The 25,383-nt window shown below is 42.6% G+C and overlaps 1 protein-coding gene across 1 annotated transcript in view; it reads left to right on the top strand.

The window, feature by feature from the left end:
* LOC134359715 (collagen alpha-1(IX) chain-like) overlaps window positions 1-25,383 on the top strand; it is a 120,135-nt gene that overhangs the window by 47,185 nt on the left and 47,567 nt on the right. The window contains exons 6-9 of the mRNA XM_063073233.1: window positions 1,961-2,014; window positions 3,621-3,674; window positions 11,786-11,830; window positions 23,922-23,975. Of these exons, the coding sequence (XP_062929303.1) occupies window positions 1,961-2,014; window positions 3,621-3,674; window positions 11,786-11,830; window positions 23,922-23,975 (207 nt within the window). The remainder of the gene's footprint in view (window positions 1-1,960; window positions 2,015-3,620; window positions 3,675-11,785; window positions 11,831-23,921; window positions 23,976-25,383) is intronic.

Here is a 25,383-nt window from a genome sequence, read left to right as displayed (position 1 = left end):
TGTAGAAGGAGTCACTGTTAGAAAACCTAGCACATTTATTTTTCAACATAGTCCCCTCCTACACTTACACACCTAGTCCAGCGGTCGTGGAGCATACGGATCTTGGACCTCCAGAAAGTGTCCACAGCAGGGGTGATTGATAGGCTTGTGGCCTAAGGTAGAAGGATATGAGTTATACAGCTCTCGTTACATGCTCATGCAGTTCAATTCTTTCAATGATTATACAGAAAGTTTGAAGTTAATAGTTCATCTCCTTCTACCTTAGGCCAGGAACTTATCAATCACCCCTGATGCATTAATAACTGATGAGTTATTACCTTCAAACTTTCTACATAATCACTCAAAGAGTTGAACTGCATGTGCATGTTATGAGAGCTGTATAACTCATCTCCTTCTACCTTAGGCCACAAACTTATCAATCACCCCTGCTGTGGACACTTTCTGGAGGTCCAAGATCCTTATGCTCCACGACCGCTGGACTAGGTGTGTAAATGTAGGAGGAGATTATGTTGAAAAATAAATGTGCTAGGTTTTCTAAAATTGACTCCTTGTACCTTAGGCCATGAACTTATCAATCACCCCTCGTATACTGTATATGTCATAATTCTGTATATACCTGTCAAATCTTCCTTCATTCTCCTATGCTCCAGGGAATAAAGTCCTAACGATTTCAATGCTTGTCTGTAACTCAGTTCTTCAAGTGCCGGCAGCACAGTTCAGACCTCCCTCTGAGGAAATCAGAATCAGGTTTATTATCCCTGTCGTAAGGTGCAAAACTTGTTGTTTTGTGGCAGCAGAGCACCGCAAGACGTAAAAATTACTAGTGCAAAGGACAAATAATGTAGCATTCATGGGTTCATGGACCATTCAGAAGTTTGCTAGCAGAGGGAAAGTTTTTAAAACTTCGAGTCTGGGCTTTCGGCCTCCTCTCTGATCGCAGTAATGATAACAGGGCGTGAATCAGACGGTGGGGGTCATTAACTATGGATGTTGCCTTCTTAAGGCACCAGCTCATGAATATAACCTTCCATGGTGAGGCGGCTTGTAAGAGTTGAAGACACAATTCATCCAAATCTCAGATGCAGTCCTGAGGGAGCGCTGCACTCTCTGATATGTTGTCTTTTGGAGAGAGTGTTAAATTGAGGCTTTAAATGGACCTACGAAGTCTCTAAGCATGTTAAAAAGAACAGGAAATGGTTTTCTTCCTGTTTGCACTCAGTGGCTACTTAATTGTACACTTGCTCATTTATGCAAATATCTAATCAGCCAATCATATGGCAGCAACTCCATGCAGACATGGTCAAGAGGTTCAGTTGTTGTTCATGCCAAAGATCAGAATGGAGAAAAAATGTGATCTAAGTGACTTTGACTGTGGAATGATTTTGTTGGTGCTAGATGGGGTAGTCTGAGCACCTCAGAAACTGCTGATCTCCTGGGATTTTCATGCACAACAGTCTCTAGAATTTACAGAGAAGGATGCAAAAAACAAACAAAAAAATCCAGCGAGTGGCAATTCTGTGGGCAAAAGCACCTTATTATTGAGAGAGGTCAGAGTGGCCCGGTTTGGTTCAAACTGCCAGGAAGCCAAGGGTAAATCAAATACAATGGTGTGCAAAGGGCATTTCTGAATGCACAACACATTGAACCTTGAGGTGGATGGATTAAAGCATCGGAGGACAATGAATACCCTCTCAGTACTTAATAAAGCAACCAATGAGTTTATGTTTGAAACTTCCACCAGCGTCATTCAAACAGATTATCTGATTATCATCCCACTATTGTGAATAATCCTGTACTTCTGCATTTTGACACTATTACCAGTGGTAAATGCATCTCAGCAAAACACTTATAAAAGTATCTTGCACTACACAACCCAAACACACCGAGCTTGTGCTTTGGCAATGACATTGTAGGAAGCAGAGACCTGGTAACACTTCTGTTCTCTTGGTTCTTTCCATAGGGACCGCAGGGCTACCCGGGAGAGAAGGGGATTCGCGGAGAGAAGGGGGAGCAGGTAATTACTGATAGACTGTTCTTTCTGTACAATAGGATGGCTGCACACTGACTCCAGCCCACTTCAATACTTAGGAAAGTGAAAACACTTTTATTGTTCTTCAGCTCACCAAATCTTCAACGTCCATCCTCTGCCACATCCTTACTCCTAAGCCCCCTTATGTAGCCCTGTCCATGAAGGAAGCCAGGTCCTATAAATGATTTTGAAGCCCTTGGATTTACTTCTATGCATTTTTATGTCATGCTTACCAGCAGTTGACTTGGTTGGATGGAGTTGACAGTAGTTCCATTCTCTCACTGGCAAGATCGTCCCTTCATCAAGGGAGGGACTGTCTCAAACAGAAAGCAAAGTTGTGCTTGTTTCCGCTTTTCCTTCCTTGGCTGACATTGGGTAAGCCCATAAATGTTGGTTTCAAGAATGTCCACAGGCAAGTTTAGACTGTGAATATCAACGGACTATTCGACTATGAATGACATCACAGCGTCACATAAGACCATAAGAGAGAGGAGCAGAATTTGGCCATTCGGCCCATTGAGTCTGCTTCACCATTTCATCATGGCTGATCCATTCCCCTTTCAATCCCATTCTCCTTCCTTGTCCCCGTAGCCTTTCATGCCCTATCTTGTCAAGAGCCTATCAACCTCCCCTGCCTTAAACACACCCAATGATCTCGCCTCCACAACTGCCTGTGGTAACTACTTCCACAGATTCACCACCCTCTGGCTAAAGAAATTTCTCCTCGAATGGATGTCCCTTTAGTCTGAGGCTGTGTCCTCTGGTTCCAGATTCTTCCACTATAGAAAACATCCTCTCCACATCCGCTCCGTCTAGTCCTTGCAGTATCTGATAGGTTTCAACAAGATCCCCCCTCCTCATTCTTCTAAATTCCAGTGAGTACGAGGGGTGATTGATAAGTTCGTGGCCCAGGGTAAAAGGAGTCAATTGTAGAAAACTTAGTACATTTACTAAGGTAGAAGGAGATGAGTTATTAACTTCAAGCTGTCTGCATAAACACTGAAAGAGTTGAACTGCACGTGCACGTAACGAGAGCTGTATAACTCATCTCCTTCTACCTTCGGCCATGAACATATCAATCACCCCGCTGTGGACCACTTCTGGAGGTCCAAGACGCCAACTTCTCCAAAGAAGAAGTTATGCTCCACGACCACTGGACTAAATGTGTAAATGTAGGAGGGGACTATGTTGAAAAATAAATGTGCTAGGTTTTCTAAAATTGACTCCTTCTACCTTAGGCCACGAACTTATCAATCACCCCTCGTACAGGCTCAGACCCTCAATCACTCCTCATGTGATAGCCCCTTCATTCCTGAAATCGTGCTCATGAACCTCTTCTGAACCCTTTCCAAAATCATCTGAGGGACCATCCCAAGCTGTGTATGTCAGAGATGTGCCCTCCTGTAAACCCTGCTCCAGAACAGTCTGCAGCTGACGCCCCCTCAAACAAACATTCCTACGTGGCTCTGTGAATAATTCTAAGTGAATGCCTGAAACTGCTTTTCATTACTGAATCAAAATTGCACACGCTTGTTGACGGGATCAACATTCTGCCTGTTTTTGCAAATAATGCAAAGCTGATTTATTTCAGGGCTTTAGGGGATGGTTGGGACCACCTGGTGAGAAGGGAGCGAAAGGAGCCAAGGTATTGTATGATTGTATGATTTAGCACATCTTTTCTATGAAACTCATTGCCTTATTGTCCAAAACTTCTTTATTAACTAGTTGAAGAAAAGCCATTGGACTAGTCATAGTTAGCCTTCTAATGAACATGAACTGAAAAAAGTTGTGCCATTGCTAAATTCTGGTGGGGAAGTCTGAGGTAGATTTCCCATTCCCTCTGGAAGAGCTGGGATTGGACACTGGAGAGCAGCAGGTACAAAGGTGTTGGCTCTCTGGTGCAGGGCTTGTGGTCTGGTCAGACCAAACTCTACCTAGCCTGATGTTAGGTTAATCACTAACACATCATTTCAAGACTGTCCCCAAGAGATCCACAACAGACAAACTGCTTCATACGTTGCTGCACTCCCTGTCCTTTGTGGAAAAGTTCCACTGCACCTACACCTTGGACCGCAAATCCATCAGGGAGTGGTCAGCACAGACACTGCAGGGGAAGGACTCAAAGGACACAGCGGGGTGGTTTCTTGAACAGACTGCCTAGACCGCCCGGCAGGCCTCACCCACAGGCACCAAGGCCTTGTCTGGCTGGTGGTGAGAGGGGTGAGTCAGGTCCTGACTGTAGGCCCAGAGCATCACCTCCTCCCCCCTGGCCCCCGCCCACAGGATGCTGCCTGAGGGATGACTGTGGTGGGCAAGAGACAGTAACCCACCTCTTTGCAGACTGTGAGTTTGCTTCGAGGGTGCGGAGAAAGAAGAAAGGGTTGTGTCACGGTTCATCCTGAACGGCCGCGTGGCAGACGACCCCCTGATCCCGGGGCTGCTCCCAGGGATGCACATGGAGACAAACATCAGGTGCTGCTGGCAGATCATCAGCTCGGCGCAAGAAACTCTCTACGCTGCCCGAGACCTGTTGGTCTGCCAGCACGTGGAGATGTCCGTGGAGGAATGCTGCCGGCAGGCATATTGCAGGCTGCAGGTGTACGCGCTGAGGGACACACTGAAACCAGGTGCAGCTACCACAAGGGCTCATTGAGGAAGGTCCACAGTGTAGAGTTCTTCACCTCCTGGAGAGGGAGGGGCTGAGTTGGGGGAGGAAGCCCCCCAGTAATGATTGTATCAGTGTACCACCCCAGAGGGCCTCATGAGACCCAGCAGTGCTATTGATGTGTCCAATTGCAATAGAATTGGGAAACCTTGACTATGAGCATAAAGAATGAAAAGCCATTGAACAACTTATTCTTGTAAGTATTTTTATTATGAAGAAAGTTTCTTTTGTTTAAGAAAAAGAAAGTGCAGGAATAGTGTGTCACAAGCTTCCTCTGATAGCAGTGTGACTCTTTTGGAAATGTAGAATAAAGCAGATATAGTGATGAGGAGAATAACTAAGTGAAATCCTTCCCCGAGTTCTTTCACGTTCACAAAGCAGACAAACGGAGCTTTGGCTTATGTCTCATTCGGAAGTGGGTACCTTGGATGATGTTGAATTCCCTTCCCTGCTGCACGGTGGTGTCAGTGCTGCTTTCTGTGTACATATCTCTGAAATGGAATCCACAATTAACAACACCACACAAAATACTGAAGGAACTCAGCAGGTTGGGCAGCATATAACCATATAACAATTACAGCACGGTAACAGGCCATCTCGGCCCTTCTACTCTGTGCCAAACTCTTACTCTCACCTAGTCCCACCGACCAGCACTCAGCCCGCAACCCTCCATTCCTTTCCTGTCCATATAGCTATCCAATTTAACTTTAAACAACATCGAACCTGCCTCAACCACTTCTGCTGGAAGCTCGTTCCACACAGCTACCACTCTCTGAGTAAAGAAGTTACCCCTCATGTTACCCCTAAACTTTTGCCCTTTAACTCTCAACTCATGTTCTCTTGTTTGAATCTCCCCCACTCTCAATGAAAAAGCCTATCCACGTCAACTCTATCTATCCCCCTCATAATTATAAATACCTCTATCAAGTACCCTCTCAACCTTCTATGCTCCAAGGAATAAAGACTCAACTTGTTCAACCTTTCTCTGTAACATAGGAGATGAAACCCAGGTAACATTCTAGTAAATCTTCTCTGTACTCTCTCAATTTTGTTGACATCTTTCCTATAATTCGGTGACCAGAACTGTACACAATACTCCAAATTTGGCCTTACCAATGCCTTGTACAATTTCAACATTACATCCCAACTCTTATACTCAATGCTCTGATTTATAAAGGCCAGTATACCAAAAGCTTTCTTCACCACCCAATCCACATGAGATTCCACCTTCAGGGAACTATGCACCATTATTCCTAGATCCCTCTGTTCTACTGCATTCTTCAATGCCCTACCATTTACCATGTATGTCCTATTTTGATTAGTCCTACCAAAATGTAGCACCTCACATTTATCAGCATTAAACTCCATCTGCCATTTTTCAACCCACTCTTCTAACTGGCCTAAGTCTCTCTGCAAGCTTTGAAAACCTACTTCATTATCCACAACGCCACCTATCTTAGTATCATCTGCGTACTTACTCATCCAATTTACCACCCCATCATCCAGATCATTAATATATATGACAAACAACATTGGACCCAGTACAGATCCCTGAGGCACACCACTAGTCACCGGCCTCCAATCTGACACACAGTTATCCACCACTACTCTCTGGCGACTCCCATCTAGCCACTGCTGAATCCATTTTACTGCTTTAATATTAATACCTAACGATTGAACCTTCCTAATTAACCTTCCGTGTGGAACCTTGTCAAAGGCCTTACTGAAGTCCATATAGACAACATCCACCGCTTTACCCTCATCAACTTTCCTAGTAACCTCTTCAGAAAATTCAATAAAATTTTCAAACATGACCTTCCACGCACAAATCCATGTTGACTGTTCCTACATATCCTGATAGATATATCCTGTCTATCCAGATAATTATATATACCATCTCTAAGAATTCTTTCCATCAATTTACCCACCACTGACGTCAAACTCACAGGCCAATAATTGCTAGGTTTACTCTTAGAACCCTTTTTAAACAATGGAACAACATGAGCAATACACCAAGCCTCCGGCATCATCCCCGTTTATAATGACATTTGAAATATTTCTGTCAGAGCCCCTGCTGTTTCCACTAACTTCCCTCAAGGTCCTAGGGAATATCCTGTCAGGACTCGAAGACTTATCGACTTTTATATTCCTTAAAAGCACCAGTACTTCCTCTTCTTTAATCATCATAGTTTCCATAACTCCCCTACTTGTTTCCCTTCCCTTACACAAATCAATATCCTTCTCCTTAGTGAATACCGAAGAAAAGAAATTGTTCAAAATCTCCCCCATCTATGGAAAAGAGAAAACAGTCGACATTTCAGGCCAAAATCCTTCACCTGGACTCTAGGCCTGAATTGTGAATCCACAATTTTCTGATTGGGAAGCAAGTTGATTAACAACAGACACATTTTGAAATCGATTTTAATTATTAATGAGAGACGTGTTAATGGACTGATAGTGAGCAGAAGAAATAAACATCTTACAGTCAGGTTTGGGAGGTTATGACTAATAGCATATAGAAAGGGATGAGTGCTGGCTGCAGCTATCTATAATCTATATTTATGACCGGAACGAGGGAAGTAAGTTCATCATATCTCTGTTTACTGAGTGTTAGTGTGACACTTTGCATCAACAGAATGCAAAGTGACTTCAGAGAGATATGGGCAAACTAGGAGAGTGCTTCAGGACTTGGCATGCTCTGTGGAAAGATGTGAGCGCATGCACTTTGGTGAGAAAAGTGGAGAGTGCGAACGATGTTGGCATTCAGAGGGGCTGAGATCTTTGTGAAGAATCCTGGAATTTAAAGTGCAGGTATAGCAAGCAATTTGGCAGGCAGACTGTATTACAGAAAGATTCCAGAGTAAAGACACCTTAAATTAATTATTTCAGGCCCTGGTAATACCACCCTTTTGAATATTGCAGACAGGTTGATCTTCCTACCTAAGGAACGATGTACTTATGATGGAGGAAAGGCAGCAAAGGCTGGCCAGATTGATTCCTGGGATGGAGGTGTAGTCCTATGAGGAGAGGTCAGAGGGCTGGACCCATGTTCTCTAGACTAGACTTTAGAAGAATAAGAGGTGATCTCAATGAAGCATACAAGACCCTCTGGGGCTTGAAGACTGGAGTCAGATGAGATGCTTCCTCTGGCCGAGGTGGCTGGAGCCAGGGTCAGACTTACAAAGGGAGGGATCAGCTGTTCAGAACTGAGATGGGAATAAATTTCTTCTTCTGGAGGGTGATGAACGTTTGCAATTACATCCAAGAAGCCTACAGAGCCTCAGTTACGATTTTATTCAGAGGGAAATCAGTAGATTTTTGGATACTTGGGATAGTGCAGGGGAGGTTGTCAAGGGAAAACTCAGCCACAGATTCATGGATTTAAACAGCACAGAAACAGTCCCTTTGGTCCAACTATTCCATGCTGACCAAGGGGCATTCCTGAATTAATCCCATTTGCCAGCATTGGACCCACATCTCATCCCTCTAACCCTTTCCTCATGATTTATCTGCCTGGGTAACTTCTAAATATGGTAATTCTACCCTCCTCTATTAGTTCCTCTGGCAACTCATTCCATATGTTCACCAACCCTCTAACAAAATGTTCCCTCCATTCCTCTTTAAATTTTTCCCATCATTCCTCAAACCTACATCTGCTAGTTTCCCCCATGCTGGGAAAAGGACTGTGAACATTAACCTTATCTACGCTCCTCATCAATTCTATGTTCCTCTGTAAGGTCACGCCACATTCTCCTTCACTCCAGGGAATACGGTCCCAACCTATCCATTCTCTCCTTATGCTTTAAGGTAAGGAAGTTCAAGGCGGATATTAAAGTAAAGTTTTTTACTCAGAGAGTGGATGGTGCGTGGAATGCACTGCCTGAGTCAGTGGTGGAGGCAGATACACTAGTGAAATTTAAGAGGCAACTAGACAGGTATATGGAGGAATATGGGAGGCAGGGTTTAAGGGTCGGCACAACATTGTGGGCCGAAGGGCTTGTACTGTGCTGTACTATTCTATGTTCTATGCTCTATAACTCAAAATCTTCAGACCTGCCAACATCCTTATGAACCTTTCCTGCACCCTCTCCAGTTTAATCACCTGATCCACGATCTGATTGAATGGACAGCGGGCCCAAGAGTCTGAATGACATACGGCAGCTTCATTTCCTCGAGCGTTCACCTTTTAACAACATGCTCTACTTCAGAGTACTGTGTGGGAAATGACATCACTTGATCTTCTATGCCAAGTGTTTGAGATGCCCAGTGGGAAAGGCACAGTGGTTTCTCAATACAAAGTGAAAATGATTGCTGCCCTGTCTCACCCTGGTAATGTCCACTGTTAATCACGATTGAATTCCTTGGCAACCATTCCCAGCCTGACACATCAAGCCCCAGAAAGTGTATTGCTTCTCCATTGGGAGTCCTTCTCCCTTAAGTCATTTTGGTCTATGTGTTATGTATTTTATATTTAGAGCTTGTTAATATAAAAAATGCTTATTCAATCGATGTGTTTTTGGCTCCAAGGAAAATACAATTATAATTCAATAGCAGGCTCTGTTATGAAGTAGGAATATACTTAAAAGAGAGAAATGAGGCGGATTTAATACAGTAGAGTTGGTCTGTTTTGTATGAACACTGAGCTTTGCCTCCAATATTTTGAAGTATGAAATGTTCTCATTTCCTGATGGCTTGATAGTAACGGCACTGCTCGTGGCTCCAGTCGGCTCCTGACCTCTGGTGCCATCCAGGTGGCGTTCACACATCCTCCTCGTGAGGGTTATTTATTTTTTAAAATTTTATTTATTCGGATACATCACAGAACTGGCCCATCTGGTCCTCTGAACCGAGCCGCCCAACAACCCCCGATTTAACCCTAATCACAGGACCATTTATAGTGACCGACTGGTATGTCTGTGGACTGTGGGAGGAAACCAGAGCATCCGGAGGAAACCCACGTGCACAAGAGGAGGAACATACAAACTTGCTTACAGACGATGCTGAAACTGAACTCTGAACTCTGAACTCTGACACCCCAAGCTGTAATAGCTTCGCGTTAACCGCTGCATTACCATGGTACCTGGTTTATCTCTGATTACTCTAGTCTCCACCCACGTCCCAAGAACATGCAGCCTGACTGCTGTGAATTGCCCCATGTGTGTACTTGAGTAGGGTGGGGGCAGGAATGCGGGATTAATTTATATTGGGGGTGGGGGTTGATAGTCAGTGCAGATTCAAGGTATATTCTATGCTGTATGACTCCATGACTCTATAGATACTGTCCTCACCCAGGGACTGACAGAGAGCAGACTGACAAAATTCATTTCTCTGAGCAAGTTTTATTAACAACCTGGATGTGGGGGTAGAAGGGTGGGTTGGCGAGTTTGCAGCCAAAACAAAGGTTGGTGGTGTTGTAGATAGTGTAGAGGATTGTCGAAGATTTCAGAGAGACGTTGTGAGACATTTCAGAGATGCAGAAGTGGGCTGAGAAGTGGCAGATGGAGTTCAACCCGGAGAAGTGTGAGATGGTATGCTTTGGAAGGACAAACTCCAAGGCAGAGTACAAAGTAAATGGCAGGATACTTGGTAGTGTGGAGGAGCAGAGGGATCTGGGAGTACATGTCCACAGATCCCTGAAAGTTGCCTCACAAGTGGATAGAGTAGTTAAGAAAGCTTATGGAGTGTTAGCTTTTATAAGTCGAGGGATAGAGTTTAAGAGTCATGGGGTAATGATGCAGCTCTATAAAACTCTGGTTAGGCCACACTTGGAGTACTGTGTCCAGTTCTGGTCGCCTCACTATAAGAAGGATGTGGAGGCATTGGAAAGGGTACAGAGGAGATTTACCTGGATGCTGCCTGGTTTAGAGAGTATGCATTATGATCAGAGATTAAGGGATCTAGGGATTTACTCTTTGGAGAGAAGGAGGATGAGAGGAGACATGATAGAGGTGTACAAGATAATAAGAGGAATAGATAGAGTGGACAGCCAGTGCCTCTTCCTCAGGGCACCATTGCTCAATACAAGAGGACATGGCTTTAAGGTAAGGGGTGGGAAGTTCAAGGGGGATATTAGAGGAAGGTTTTTTACTCAGAGAGTGGTTGGTCCGTGGAATGCACTGCCTGAGTCAGTGGTGGAGGCAGATACACTAGTGAAATTTAAGAGACTACTAGACAGGTATATGGAGGAATTTAAGGTGGGGGGTTATATGGGAGGCATGGTTTGAGGGTCGACACAGTATTGTGGGCCGAAGGGCCTGTACTCCCTCTGCACTCACCTGGTCACCCAGGCTTCAGTGAGGAGATGTGCTTTCCATTTATGGAGCTGGTCACCATCTACTCCAAATCCAAGGCCAATCTGTGGAATCCACTGCAATCCACTCATAGCTGTCAAGAAGAAAAAGCCAGATTTCAGCCAGTGCAGTGAGGACGTCTGCTCAAACCAGTAGGCGACTTCAGGCTAGGTCTGGACCACAGGAGCAGGCTCCAGATTAGCAACATCTATCATCTGGGTGATTCGTGTCATAATGTGGTGTTAACCTACTGTGGCTACGGCTTTGTCATCTATGAACTTTGCCTTGTGTTTCAGACACTAACTGCTCTGCCCCTTTAATGTGCTTAGTCACTGTATTTCATCTTGATTTACTCTCCTTATCCCGGACCTGCTGGCTTCAGGCACTGACACCTATGGTACCCGAGGCTTTCACATGGAGCTTTATTATGCCTGCTGTCAAAGTATCTCCTGAAGAAAATTTCAATTGGAGTTTAGCTCTCCAATGTAAATATTCTCCTGAGTCCTTGTAAACAAGTTGTTTGATCAGTTTGCACACATCTTAACAAAAGATCCCGCTGAAGAAAATATTGAAGCAAGTCATGTTTAAAACCTTTGTAACTTTGTAGAGATTCAAACAAATCTTATATTGGACAATGTATGATTTTTCTTTCAGCTACTTTCCTGTCTCTTTTGACTGTGAATTCTTCCAATCTGCTGGTCAGTTCCATACCATTTGTAGTCCATGCAGAGAGAACAACCTGTGCATTACTGTTTGGTTGCCATTGTATGTGAGGATTATTCATTTTATTTTCTGTGACAGGGTAACCAAGGTGAGATTGGACTTCCTGGGCCTTTTGGGGTTCCCGTAAGTAATCTGATCTGCTTGTTTTTTTGTTGCCTGTATGCAATGGTAGTGATGCCATGTGTTAATAACTATTGGTAACTCTCCCCATCCTAATCATTAGAAACAGGATCAAGTTGATTACCAGTGACATGTGTCATGAAATTAGCCAGCCAGTGGTGTAATGGTATCTGCACCGGACTTCGAGGTGAGAGGTCTCAGGTTCGAATCCGGCCGGCTCCTTGCACGCTTTCCATCCATGCTGGGTTGAGCGTCCAGCGAGCAACTCGGCCTCGTAACAAAGCAGACAAAAATGCTAAAGAAATGGCAAGATTGCCCTCCGATCCGCCACAAGGCACGGAGAGGAACTCAAAAATGAAAAACTTGTGAAATTTTGTGGCCGCAGCACCGTGAAAAGTATAAAAATGTCTATATATTAGATTAGATTATGAGGACACTCAGTCCTCCTTTATTGTCATTTAGAAATGCATGCATTAAAAAATGATACAATGTTCCTCCAGAAAGGTATCACAGAAACATAGGACAAACCAAGACTAAAACTGACAAAACCACATAATTATAACATATAGCTACAGCAGTGCAAAGCAATACCATAATTTAATAAAGAGCAGACCATGGGCACGGTAAAAAAAGGTCTCAAGTCCCGATAGACTCATCATCTCATGCGGACGGTAGAAGGGAGAAACTCTCCCTGCCATGAACTCCAAGCGCCGCAAACTTGCCAATGCATTGGAAGCACCCGACCACAGCCGACTCTTAGTCCATCCGAAAATTTCGAGCCTCCGACCAGTGCTCCCACACCAGGCACCGAGCACCATCTCTGCCGAGCGCTTCGACCCCGCCCCGGCCGCCGAGCAACAAGCAAAGCCGAGGACTCGGAGCCTTCCCCTCTGGAGATTCTCGATCACACAGTAGCAGCGGCAGCGAAACAGGCATTTTAGAAGTTTCACCAGATGTTCCTTCGTGCTTTCATGTCTGTCTCCATCAAATCAGGATTGTGCACGGCACCCTACTTGACAGATAACAGATATCATTCGCCGGAGTGGCCGCTGCGAGCTGCGTTGCGCCGCCATCTTCTCCTGCAGAAATAAATGGTGCAAAAGACTAATAGTGAGTTCTGTTTGGAAATCTGATGGCAGAGGGGAAGAAGCTGTTCGTAAAACATTTAGTACGGGTATTCAGGCTCCCTGGTTGTAATAACAAGAAGAGAGCATATCCCAGATGATGAGAGTCTTTACTGATAAATATTGCCTTCTTGAGGTACCACCTCTTGAAAATGTCCTCGATGGTGAATTAGGTTGTGCCTTTGATGGAGCTGGTTGAGTTTACAACATATTACAGCTTCTTGAGTTCCTGTCCATACCAGGCAGTGAGACAACCATCTACTGCTGTGATTGATGGTATTTCATGCCCTCTATGTTTAATTCATAATTAAAAAAACACTCACAGTATTTATTTTCCAGCTGGCCTAGATTTTCAGTAGGTTCTGAACAAGATTCAATCTTTTCTTGGCATTAGATTCCTTCTCTTGGGTGCACAAAGGAAGAGTATTATGGCATAATGCAACGCTGTGTAAGTTCATCAGAAGCCTTGTCATATCTAGTGTGATTGGTAGTACCAGCAGAGCAAAGAGCTATGTGTGTGCTTAGCTGTGCAGAGGCCATTCTATTAGACATAACGGTTTGGGTATTGTATGCAATAGGATATTGCAGTGGAAGTTCCCAGCCCCAAACACACATTAGCGCATTGCCCCTCACCAGTCTAAGATGTTATCTGAGGCGTAGGACAAATTTTTAGCCTGCCATTTTCTTTGCTTCTTTGCCTAAAATGTCCCTTTGCAAAACCAACCGCTCCTGCCAGCTGACGGAATGATCCAAGAGCCTCCCTCTCAAAGTTGGTCGGCCTCTTATGTTCAGCTGCTGACTGCAGCCAGTGTGCAGGGGCCAAGGCTCCCAATCTCCCCCCATTCCCTGTAAAACAGCACAGTGGCGCCTTTTATACTGCACTCCCACAAACCCCACCTCTATCCATGAATGACATTTGTAATTCACTTCGACATTAGCACCGCTAAATTAATTGATTTCTTTCAGCTCCTCATTATTCAAAACCACTTCGTTTTATCTAGTGCTCGGTTGTTTATAACATTGGGCATCCAGAATGAATACTCCTGAGTAATATGCTACAGAAGCTTATTACTGCAGTTAAAGCTGGAGACGTTCATTAGTAAGAAAGTTCACTTTGATTTGTGAGCACATTCCCTACTTGATGTCTCCTGTTATAGATCATGCTGATGATCCCTGAACAAATGGGAATAAATATTGATATTTCCTTTATTTTTTAAAAAGGATAATTAAACCATGAGTACTATATGCAGATTAAACAATCATTCTAGGCATCTACTAGATACATGCAGTGTATAATTGATGGATTGAGGTACTGGCAAACAGTTTCATATTCTTTTTCAATCTTTTTATTAATTTCATAGAATGAAAACATAACAAAGCAAAAGTACAAGTAGTAGGAGATACATTGTTACATTTAAAATGAGTAATTGTAAAACCAAATAGGAAAAAGTAACAAAGCTCCCAATCATGCAGAATAATAATGAATAATACAAAGCAAAAAAAAACTGAAGAAAAATCATGAAAAAGAAAAGAAAAAGGAAAAAAAAACCCCATCCCCCCAGAAAAAACTAAACTAAACAGAATTAGTCAACTAAACTAAAAGACTTGGGCAATATTAACAACTTGAAAATGGGAAAGAAGAAAACCTTAGTGTCGACGACTCCATTCCTCTCAAACAACAGTACAGAGAGATAAAACAAGTTTGGAAATAACAAAGTTTTAAGAGTATTGTAATTAATATCAGTTGAAGTTTACCGAGAATAACACTGTTGCCTTTCTAACCTGAATACAAGGAAGATGAAGGAAGTTATATTTAACACACTGCATAAATAACCTTTCTGACAATTTGGTTTCAAGTACATTGTTGGGAAGACAGTAACTAAAAAAGAAAGTGATGCTATGGTATTCTGCTTGTGTGTTGGGGAAGCATCATTTCAAGTTTCAGTGGTGAAGATGTATTTGTGCTGTAAGTGACAGTGCAGGGTTCTTGATTGATTATACAATGTAGCCTCGCATTAGAGCTCATTCCCTGATCTCTACACATATTCAAATGTTTTGTGAAGGGTCCGTTTTCAAGTGGAATGTGTTACTCAATTGGTTTGCCCTGTTCTGGACATGCATCGATAGTCACTTATTGTACAGAGAGGGATGAAGGTGGGGTGGAAGCAAATTTATGTGCTGTTGTGATTGGCATAGATAGATAGATAGATAGATACATTCTTGATCCCAAAGGATATTACAGTGTTACATAGTATTACAAGTGCACAGATATAAATGCTAGAAGAGAAGTAGAAAGAATAAAAACTAAGTTACCACAAACAGTCTAACAAGAGGTAGTCATCACTTCCCCTGCTATAGGTTGACTCATTATAGACCCTAATGGCTGAGGGTAAGAATAACCTCATATAGTGCTGTTTGGAGCAGTGCAGTTGTCTTAGTCTACTACTAAAAGTGCTCCTTTGTTCAGCCAAGGTAGCAGCAGAAGGTGAGAGACATTGTCCAGTTGCCAGGATTTTATGTCGGGTCCTTTGTTCTACCACAGCCTCCAGTGTGTCCAGTTTAACTCCTATAACAGAGCCAGCCTTTCTAATTAGTTTATTGAGCCTGTCAGCATCAACTGTGTTGATGCTGCTGCCCCAGCACACCACATCATAGAAGATTGTACCCACGACAACGGACTGGTAGAACATGTGAAGAAGAGGCCTGCATACTCCAAAGGACCACTGTATGTGGTCGTGATGTTCAGAGACAGCTTAATTTGGATTTGTTGTTTCTTCATCTATTGTGCGAATGTTTTACTGACGTATTTTTCAGCAAGAAATGGGAAATAAATCTTAAAATCCCCATAGTGCACCCAGATTTGGGACAGATCTCTGTAGATTAGCCAACCTTGTGGCTTTTCTGAGTTTATATTACAAGCCTGCACCTTATGAACTGAATTAACCATATAACCATATAACCATATAACAATTACAGCACGGAAACAGGCCATCTCGGCCCTTCTAGTCCGTGCCGAACTCTTACTCTCACCTAGTCTCACCGACCTGCACTCTGCCCATAACCCTCCATTCCATTCCTTTCCTGTCCCTATAGCTATCCAATTTAACTTTAAACGACAACATCGAACCTGCCTCAACCACTTCTGCTGGAAGCTTGTTCCACACAGCCACCACTCTCTGAGTAAAGAAGTTCCCCCTCATGTTACCCCTAAACTTTTGCCCTTTAACTCTCAACTCATGTCCTCTTGTTTGAATCTCCCCCACTCTCAATGGAAAAAGCTATCTCTACTCATCTCTCTACTCTATCTATCCCCCTCATAATTTTAAATACCTCTATCAAGTCCCCCTTCAACCTTCTATGCTCCAAAGAATGAAGACCCAACTTGTTCAACCTTTCTTTGTAACTTAGAAGAAAGTAACCAAATCTTTATTCCCTTCAGACTGTGACTGCCAGCGGGGAAGGACTTCCATCCATCGTCTTGGTGTTAGCAGGTGTCCCCTGCTTTTCGAACGTTCGTTTTACGAAACCTCACTGTTACGAAAGACCTACATTGGTTCCTTTTTTTCGCTAACAGAAGGTGTTTTCACTGTTACGAAAAAAGGCAGCACACGGAAAAAGCAGCGCGTGCCCCATGCGACTGCTCCTCCCCCGGATTCGGAAACGGCATTTTCACCGGCATTGCTTAAACACGTGCCTGTGAGCATCTGTGCTTTATGTCGATTTATTTTGAGCAGCCGTTTGCAAGATGAGTTCTATGGTGTCAGAAAAGCCTGAAAGAGCTCATAAGGGTGTTACACTTAGCATAAAACTAGACATAATTAAGCGTTTTGATCGTTGTGAACGAAGTAAGGGCAAAGTGAGTTTGGCTTGTGGAAGCTGATGAAGATGATGTTGAAGAGGTTTTAGCATCCAATGACCAAGAACTGATAGATGAAGAGCTGATGCATTTGGAAGAGGAAAGGATAGCAATCAAAACTGAATGCAGTAGCGAAAGTGAAGTTGTCCAGGAACTGAACGTGAAGCAGCTGCGTGAGATTTTCGCTGCAATGATAAAGTACAACTTTAATTTTGAAAGGATATGTTGGTTTAGGGCATATTTGCAGGATGGTTTGAGTGCTTACAAAGAACTGTATGATCTAAAAATGCGCGAGGCTTATCAGTCAAGCAAGCCTTCCACATCAGCTACAGCAGACGACGAACCTCGACCTTCGACATCGAGGCAGGCAGACATAGGAGAAGATGACCTGCCTGCCCTGATGGACGATGAGATGACACCTCAGTGTCCCACCACCCCAACCCCCGGGCCGCGGACAGATACATTGCCGCAGAGAATGCAGTGGTAGCCAGGAGGCACACAGCACATCTTTAAGAAAAAAACTGAAATAAACATGCTAATTAATTAGGTGCTGCCCGGCACATAAATCTCAGCCCAGATCAGAGGCGCTGATCTGGGCCGACATTTATGTTTCGGGCGGCACCTAATTGATTAGCTTGTTTGTTTCGGCTTTTTTCTTAAGGCTGTGCTGAGTGCGTTGCTGCATGATTTGCAGATTGGTATCGGTTCGCTGCCCGGAGGGTGGGAGCCACTGCACCACCACAACCTCCGGTGACTCAGACTAACAAACCATCATCAGTATGCTTGGCGCTGTCCCAATTCCGGTAAGTGAAAGTACACTGTACATACATTATTTCTACTTTATATTGGCTGTGTATTTTTATGTGTTGTTTGGTATGATTTGGCAGCTTCATAGCTTAAAGGTTACTGGAGAGCGCTTGCGCCGTGTTTCTGCCGAGAGCGCTTGTGTGAGATTTTCACTACCGAGAACAGTGCAGCAATGATTGTGGAAAAGCATTTCTACTTTATATAGGCTGTGTGTTTATCATATCATTCCTGCTTTTACTATATGTTGCTGTTATTTTGGGTTTTATGTTTTATTTGGCATGATTTAGTAGGTTATTTTTGGGTCTGCGAACGCTCACAAATTTTTCCCATATAAATAAATGGTAATTGCTTCTTCGCTTTATGACATTTTGGCTTACGAACCGTTTCATAGGAATGCTGTACCTTCGGATGGCGGGGGAAACCAGTAATCGGAGATTAGATTGCAGCTTTCGCCATACACCTGCTCATTTATTGTTCAGAGTCAGGTTCATTTACCACAGGTACCTGGAAATACACAATGATTTGTGTCATTTGCATTAGCAACCAAAATATCTCGGACTGTGCTGGGGGCAGCCTGCAAGTGTTGCCACATATTCCAGCGCCAACACGGTATCCCCACAATGCTCACCAGAGCACAACAAACAGCACAAGTGGTGCATGCAAGTTCAATTTCAACGGTTAGGAGATGTTTGGATAGGTACATGGATAATAGGGGTATGGAGGGCTATGGTCCCAGTGCAGATCAATGGGAGTAGGCAGTTTAAATGATTTTAGTATGGACTAGATGGGCCGAAGGGCCTGATTCTGTGCTGTACTTCTCTAAAACACCAACAAGAGCAAAACAAGCCCCTTTCCACCCAGGCACACCAACAATCCTCCAACTCCAGGTCAGGCGCCTGGGACCCCAGCCTCCAGTCTCAGTCTCCAAGCTATGGCTATCGGTTTTCAACCTCCGGGCTTCAATTGACCAACATTGTTCATCAATACAGAGTCACAGAATACTTCACGTGGAGTGGAAATAGGCCCTATATCATCATATCAAGTGATAGAAGTTCACTACGATCTAAGATACTCTCTCATTTTCATCTATCAGAATCTCACCTGTTCTGCCAGTTATTCAGCCATCCATTCATTGAGTACCATTAATATTAAAATATTTTGAACTAAACATCATAACATCGTAAACCAGCGAGTTGTTTGTTATGTCTCCCCTCTCGCTGTGAAACGGAGACATCTCTTTTTCCCTTATTAAGGAGAGAGAGAGAGAGCCTGTGGTGTCGAATACCGGGTGAATGAGTAGTCTTTGGGGTACTGCAAGTCTGTGTCTTTGCTGTTGCTTTGCTGCACGCTTGAGTGCTCGGTGGCGGGCGCCGATGCTTTTTTTTGCCGGTGGGGGGAGGGGTATTGTTGCTTGCTGCTGTTTATGCATGGGAGGGGAGCTGGGAGTGCTTGGGGGTTCCAACATTTAACTGTCATTCATTCTTTGGGGGCACTCCTCTGTTTTTGTGGATGGTTGTGAAGAAAAAGCATTTCGGGATGTAGATTGTATACATTTGAAACCTTTGAAATGTCTAATTCATTGCAGGGATTTTTAACTATTTGCTCTTTCCATAAAGATCACTTTGGTACATCTTTATTTACACTCAGCTGCTGAATTTCTTTGGAAAAATCAATCTATAAAATTGCTGAATTAACATGTGAATCACAAGGTCCATAATTCACTTTCTGTGTCTTCTATACTTGCAACCTGCAAATGCACGTGGGTTCGCAGATGTCTACAATGTGTGTCAGTGCGTTTTGGTTAAGGTTGTAGCCCTTGTTGTGACTGTCAATGAAAGTCACTGGAGATAGACACAGCTTGTTGTATAAAATTACTTATTTGGCACATACAAGCTGACCCGATTTGGAGTCACTCTGAAGAGAGGCTCCCTGACCCAACATCGCATGACATTTTTATAATAAAGGTAACAGCAGGACAAGTTCTACAGGTATAGTGCATTCACAATGCTTTCTTTGAGATCCACATACTGTAATTTTCAAACACCTAGACCTTCACACCAGCCACACCTAAAATGAGTGCTAATGACAGCTGTCTCTGAGCTGCATTCATGCATATGCAGACATCTCAGGTCAAAGGGGTGTTTTCTGGTCTGCAATCAACCCCAGTCTGTAGCTCTGGGAAGACCATGGTTCTGAGCTGCATTTTAAGTTCAATCTACAATCCATATTCAGGTTGCTGTTGAAACTAATATTTGATATATTCCATAGCCCCAGGTATGCCCTCATGACATATTGTGCCTCCAAATGTTGCACCCTTCTCTGCACCCTTATATATCCCCCAACAACATCCTACAGATGGCAGTCACTCTTCCCCTGAGTGACACTCCATAATTCTCTCCCACCCTTCTTTCAAATTATGGCTCCCAGACAGAATGGAGGAAATGCCCTTTGAGTGCATAAAAGATACAAGTCCTGTTCTACTGCCTATATTGCACTTGATGTGCAAACCAGCGGAGCTTTGCAGTGGCTGACTTTGGAAGAATCTACCTACTGGCCCATACATTTTTAATGTACCTCTCCAAACATTGTGGAATACAGCAGTCAGCTGTCGAGATTTACAGGAAACCAAGTTGAGGGGCGGTACAAATAATGCAGAGGATTTCCCTGAAGTACCTTAAGCTATTAGCAGGCCAGTAATGTGAGAGTGAAATGACAAATTATACTGAATACTGCACAATGTGAAATTGTTGAAAAAGAAGAAATAGTTTCCTTATTCCTTGGTAATTCTTTTATAGAGGTTTAAATATGCAGTTCCTCAGAGCATTAATTCAGCAAATTTGGTTTGTTAAAAAATATATAAAAATTACAACCAAATTACTAGAACAATAGAGAAGGAAGTGAAGCTGAATAGTGATCTGCCTCCGTTGTATTTCACATAGCAAGTGTAGTTCTGGTCTTCCTGCACTGAATTACATGCAGAATAGAATTACCTTAATGATCCCAAAATTGAGCAGGTACAAAGCTAGGGGACACTAGAGTAGGCTGTAACTCTTTATTTCTGCTTCAGTAAAACTATCTCACATGGCTCACCGCTTGGCTTTGGAACACCTGGACAACAGCAACAACAGTGTGTCAGGCTGCTGTTTAGCAATTACAGCTTGGCATTCACTGCCATCATTTTCTCAGTATTAATCCCCTAGCTGCTAAACCTGGGCCTCTGTACCTTCCTCTGCAAATGGATGCTTGACTTTCTCATTCGACCACGGTCAGTAAAGATTGATAACATTTTTTCCTCACCAACAATCAACACGGGGGCACCTCAAAGATGGGTGCTTAGAGTACTGTTCTACTCTCTCTACGCTCTTGACTGTGTGGCTAGGCACATCTCAAAAGACATCTTTTTAAATTTTCAGGTGACACCAACTTTTGTTGATAAAATATCAGATGACAAAGAGGAGATATAAGGGAGTGAGATAGTTCAGGTGATTAAGTGGGGACACGATAACAACTTCACACTCAGCATCAACAAGACCAAAGAATAGAAGGGGAAGTCTGGAGAACACACACCAGCCCCTCGCTGAGGAGACAGCTACGGAAAGGGCGAGCAGCTTTAAGTCCCTGAGTGTCAACGTCTCCAAGAATCTGTCCTGGGGCCAGCACATTGATGCAATTGCAAAGAAGGAACAGCAGTGGCTCTACCTCATTGTGAGCTTGAGGGGATTTGGTACGTCACCAAAGACTTGCTAAATTCTACAGATGTAGAAATTTCTCTCTTCTCATTACTACCATCAGGGAGGAGGTAGAGGAGACTAAAGACTCACACTCAGCAATTTAAGAACCGCTTCTTCCTCTCTGCCATATATTGTCTGTTATATTGCTACTTTAATACTGGTTTTATGGTTGTCATGCATCTGAGTTGTGCTGGACATTGCTTGTACTGGCTGGTTACTTGATTTTATTCATTGTTTATTTATTTTATTTGTTGTTTTATAGCATTGAGTATGAGAGTTGCAATCTCATTTTCGCTGTGTTGGTGCATGACAAATTATACTACGCAATGACAATAAGGATATTTCATTTCATTTCATCAGATTTCTGAATTGTCCATGAACCCTCACTATTCAATTTTCTTTACACTATTCACTTATTTTAAATCTAAAGACATTTTAGGTCTTTGCACTGTACTGCTGCTGCAAACTAACAAATGTTCCCTCATGTAAGACGTCAATTATAAACTTGATTCTGGAAACGAATGTGATAGACATCTTTAAAATTGTGAAGGGGTTTGATGGCACTTGTAAACAAGACTTTTCAGATATAAGTATGATCTTGAACAAGCCGACTGCAGATCTAAAATGAAGGCAGGCCATAGCAGAAACATTTTGCAGGTCAGGCAGCATCCGTCGAAGGAGAAATTGTAAATGTTTCAGTTACAGGACATTCCATCTGAGTTAATGACTTTATTGATCTTTCAATGAAAACAAAACAAAAACTACAGTTGCTTAAAATCTCCCTTGGTGCTACAGTTTATCAGAATGACAAAGTGAAAGATCAGCTTGTATCTATAAGTTCTGATGTTGATACTGCGCCAATTATTCGATTCATTCAACGTGAATGTAGTCACTTGGATAACAGATTTCCTGACAATGAGTTAAGACAATGGTAAGGTTTTGACCCTGTTGTTATTGTAAATGCAACCAATTTTGAATTTGGATGACTGATAAAAACATTCTCTGCTACTACTACGAACTACGACAAAAGCATTGCCTCAAAAAATAACACAGCAATACTGTGTTTCAAATTTGTCTGTCGGGAGAAAGTTAAGGTTGGTTCAATTAAGACATTCACTGATATATTGAACTACATGCTTAGAAACGAAGAATTTGAAGAACTGACAATTCTTGTTGACATCGTTAGAACATTTCAAGCTTCTAGTGCTGACTGCGAACATGGATTCAGTCTTACGAATTCAATCAAATGTAAATCCAGAAACAGACCTGAAGTGGAACACTTGGATGGGCTAATGAGGGTTAAGATTTATCTTTCATCTGGAATTAATCTATGCAGTGTTTACAGACAAAGGATTTGTAATGAAGAGATGTGAAAAAGTTTATGAAACGTGAAAGATTTTCTTTCTGGTACTGTATTTCATTGTATCTTTCAATTAATACATACCCTTAGCCATCAGGCTCTATAATGAGTCGACCTACAGCCAGGGAAGTAATGATCCCCTCCTGTTAGGCTGTTTAAGGTAATTTATTTTTTATTCTTTTTTACTTCTCTTCTAATTGTATATCTGTGCACTTGTAAAAGCTACTGTGACACTGCAATTTCCTTTGGAATCAATAAAGTATCTATCTATCTACCTACCTATTTACAATAATAAATAAATAAATAAATAATGACTATCAAGAACATGAGTTGTAGAGTCCTTGTGGTGAGTGCATATGTTGCAGAATAATTTCATTGTTGGGGTGAGTGAAGTTGTGTGAAGCTATCCCCTCTGGTTCAAGAGCCCAATGGTTGAGGAAAGTTACTGTTTCTGAACTTGGTGGTGTGAAACCTAAGGCTCCTGTACCTCCTTTCTGATGGCTGTAGTGAGGAAAAAGCATGGTCTGGATCCTGGGGGGTCCTTGATGATAGATGCTGCTTTTCCTGTGACACATGTACTCAATGGTGGGGAGGATTTTTTTCCCTCTCTTTTTGTATTTGCACAGTTTGTTTTATTTTTCACACTGGTTGCTTGTCTGTCTTTGTTGTGTGCAGTTTTTCATTGCATTTACTATGAACTGCAAGAAAAATAAATCTCAGGGTAGTATAGGGTGACATATCTGTACTGTGACCAAAAACTTACTTTGGACTTTGAAATCCACATAAACTGCTTATCCTACCTCGGCGATGACTCAGTGTTCCTTGCGGTTGTGTTATTGCCTTAATTACCTGTCGTTTCTGAGAAAGTTAAGACTGGTCCAGTTAAGACTGTGCACCGCAGAAAACATGTAGAATTTAGCCACATAAATTTACCTAATAAATTTATCCACTTGAAGTTATCTACTGCTTGCTTTTTCCCTTCACAACAGTTCAAGGGGGACTGGTTTCCTATAGATATTGAATAATAGTGACCTATTCACTGCAATCACTCTTCAGTGCATCGTCATTTATAAAGGCTGTAGTTACCATGCTTCAAACAATGGAGTGGGCTGCAACACTTGAAAGTTGCTATGTGTGAGTGAATCCTTTCTGACAGATCCATGTGATTGGCTACTTCAGCAAGCATTGATCACATTGTGCGTTGTGTTGATTTCAGGGTATGAAGGGTTTGAGAGGAATTTCAGGTGCTCCAGGACCCAGAGGCCCTCTGGTGAGTATGAGTTCAGATTAATAGTAGCCCTTTCAGGTATCTCCCAAGTTTTGGTTATACTTAATTTTAATTGAGGTCATAAATTAACATTATTCTGTTAATATTATTTGGGATTTAATGACACAATGGCCTTACATTAATGGAAGGAATACTTCACTGATACAAATCTGAAGTTTGATCTCCTCTCAGCTCTGAGTCACTTTGTTGTGGATTGTTGGATCTGCAGATGATATTGGCCAGAAGCTTCCTTGGAAGTCAAGAATGTGTTGTATGTAAACAGCCATTAATTAAGTTTTCATTTCAAAGAAATACTAGTAACTAATTAACTGTAAGTAAGATTTGAAGGTAGAAAACAAAGAACAAAGAAGTTGTGTTCACCTTATGCCGAATATTAGCTCAAACTTGACAAATAGGGAAAACCCTTGTTCAAAGTACATTTATTATCGAAGTATGTATATGTTATACAGCCTTGAGATTCGTCTCCTAACAGGCATCTACAAAACAAAGACACCCATCAAAAAACATAGATATGTATATAAAAAGAAGACCATGTGCAGTGAGAAAATACATCATGCAAACAGTAACCTCAAGCTTTTCTGAACTGAAGTCCACAAGGAGAGTCCCACAGTTCAGTGCAGATCCAAGTGAACATTGTGGAGCAACAATCTGAACTGGCCCATACCTCGCCTCGGACCCAGATACCCTGACCTTTTCAACCGTCCAGTGCTTAACTTTCAACCCGAACATTGAACTCTGTCACTTCGAGCAGCAAATCTGAACCATCAGCCTCGACCACGACTTTTTCAATCTGGCCCGGCATTTAAATCTCCTTGCGAACAACAGGTTCTGCTAGTTGGATACACCGGATTTTGCTGCCTGATTTGGCCTGTGAATCTCCGTCCGAACATTGTGGTCAGTTGCTCTGACTCAGCCTGTGCCTGACCTTTAATGCCCTTCCACGCTCACGGTGATGTGCCCGCCACCTTGCCTTGCCTCGGTTCTGCCACATTGAATTGCCTCCAAGTCCAAAGAGAAGTTAATAGACTATTACTAATGATGATCATTTGCTAGAAAAAGTGTGATTAACTAAGTATTTAGTTGCTATCTTTGTTTCGTTAGCAACCAGCCAGAAGTCGCTGAGGTTCGCCAGTGCCACCTTAAACTAGACTGCCAAAGAGATAGTTTAAAGTATGACACAGGCTTACAGACAAAGAAACTACAAAAAAATACAGAACCAGCAAATACCACAAATTACTGAAAATCCACTCAACATTTCCAGACAAACAGGTGATTATACAAACTATAAGCAAGCATACAGTAAAGATTCGAAGAAGGAAGTCTGAGAGTCGGAGCGGGAGTGTGGAAGAAGACATTTTTGAAATTTTCGGGTTTTTTTTCCATCGGCGTT

This window comes from Mobula hypostoma, chromosome 21 (assembly GCF_963921235.1).
Source record: "Mobula hypostoma chromosome 21, sMobHyp1.1, whole genome shotgun sequence".
Classification (NCBI taxonomy): Eukaryota; Metazoa; Chordata; class Chondrichthyes; order Myliobatiformes; family Myliobatidae; genus Mobula; species Mobula hypostoma.
This window is presented reverse-complemented; position numbering and strand designations above follow the sequence as displayed.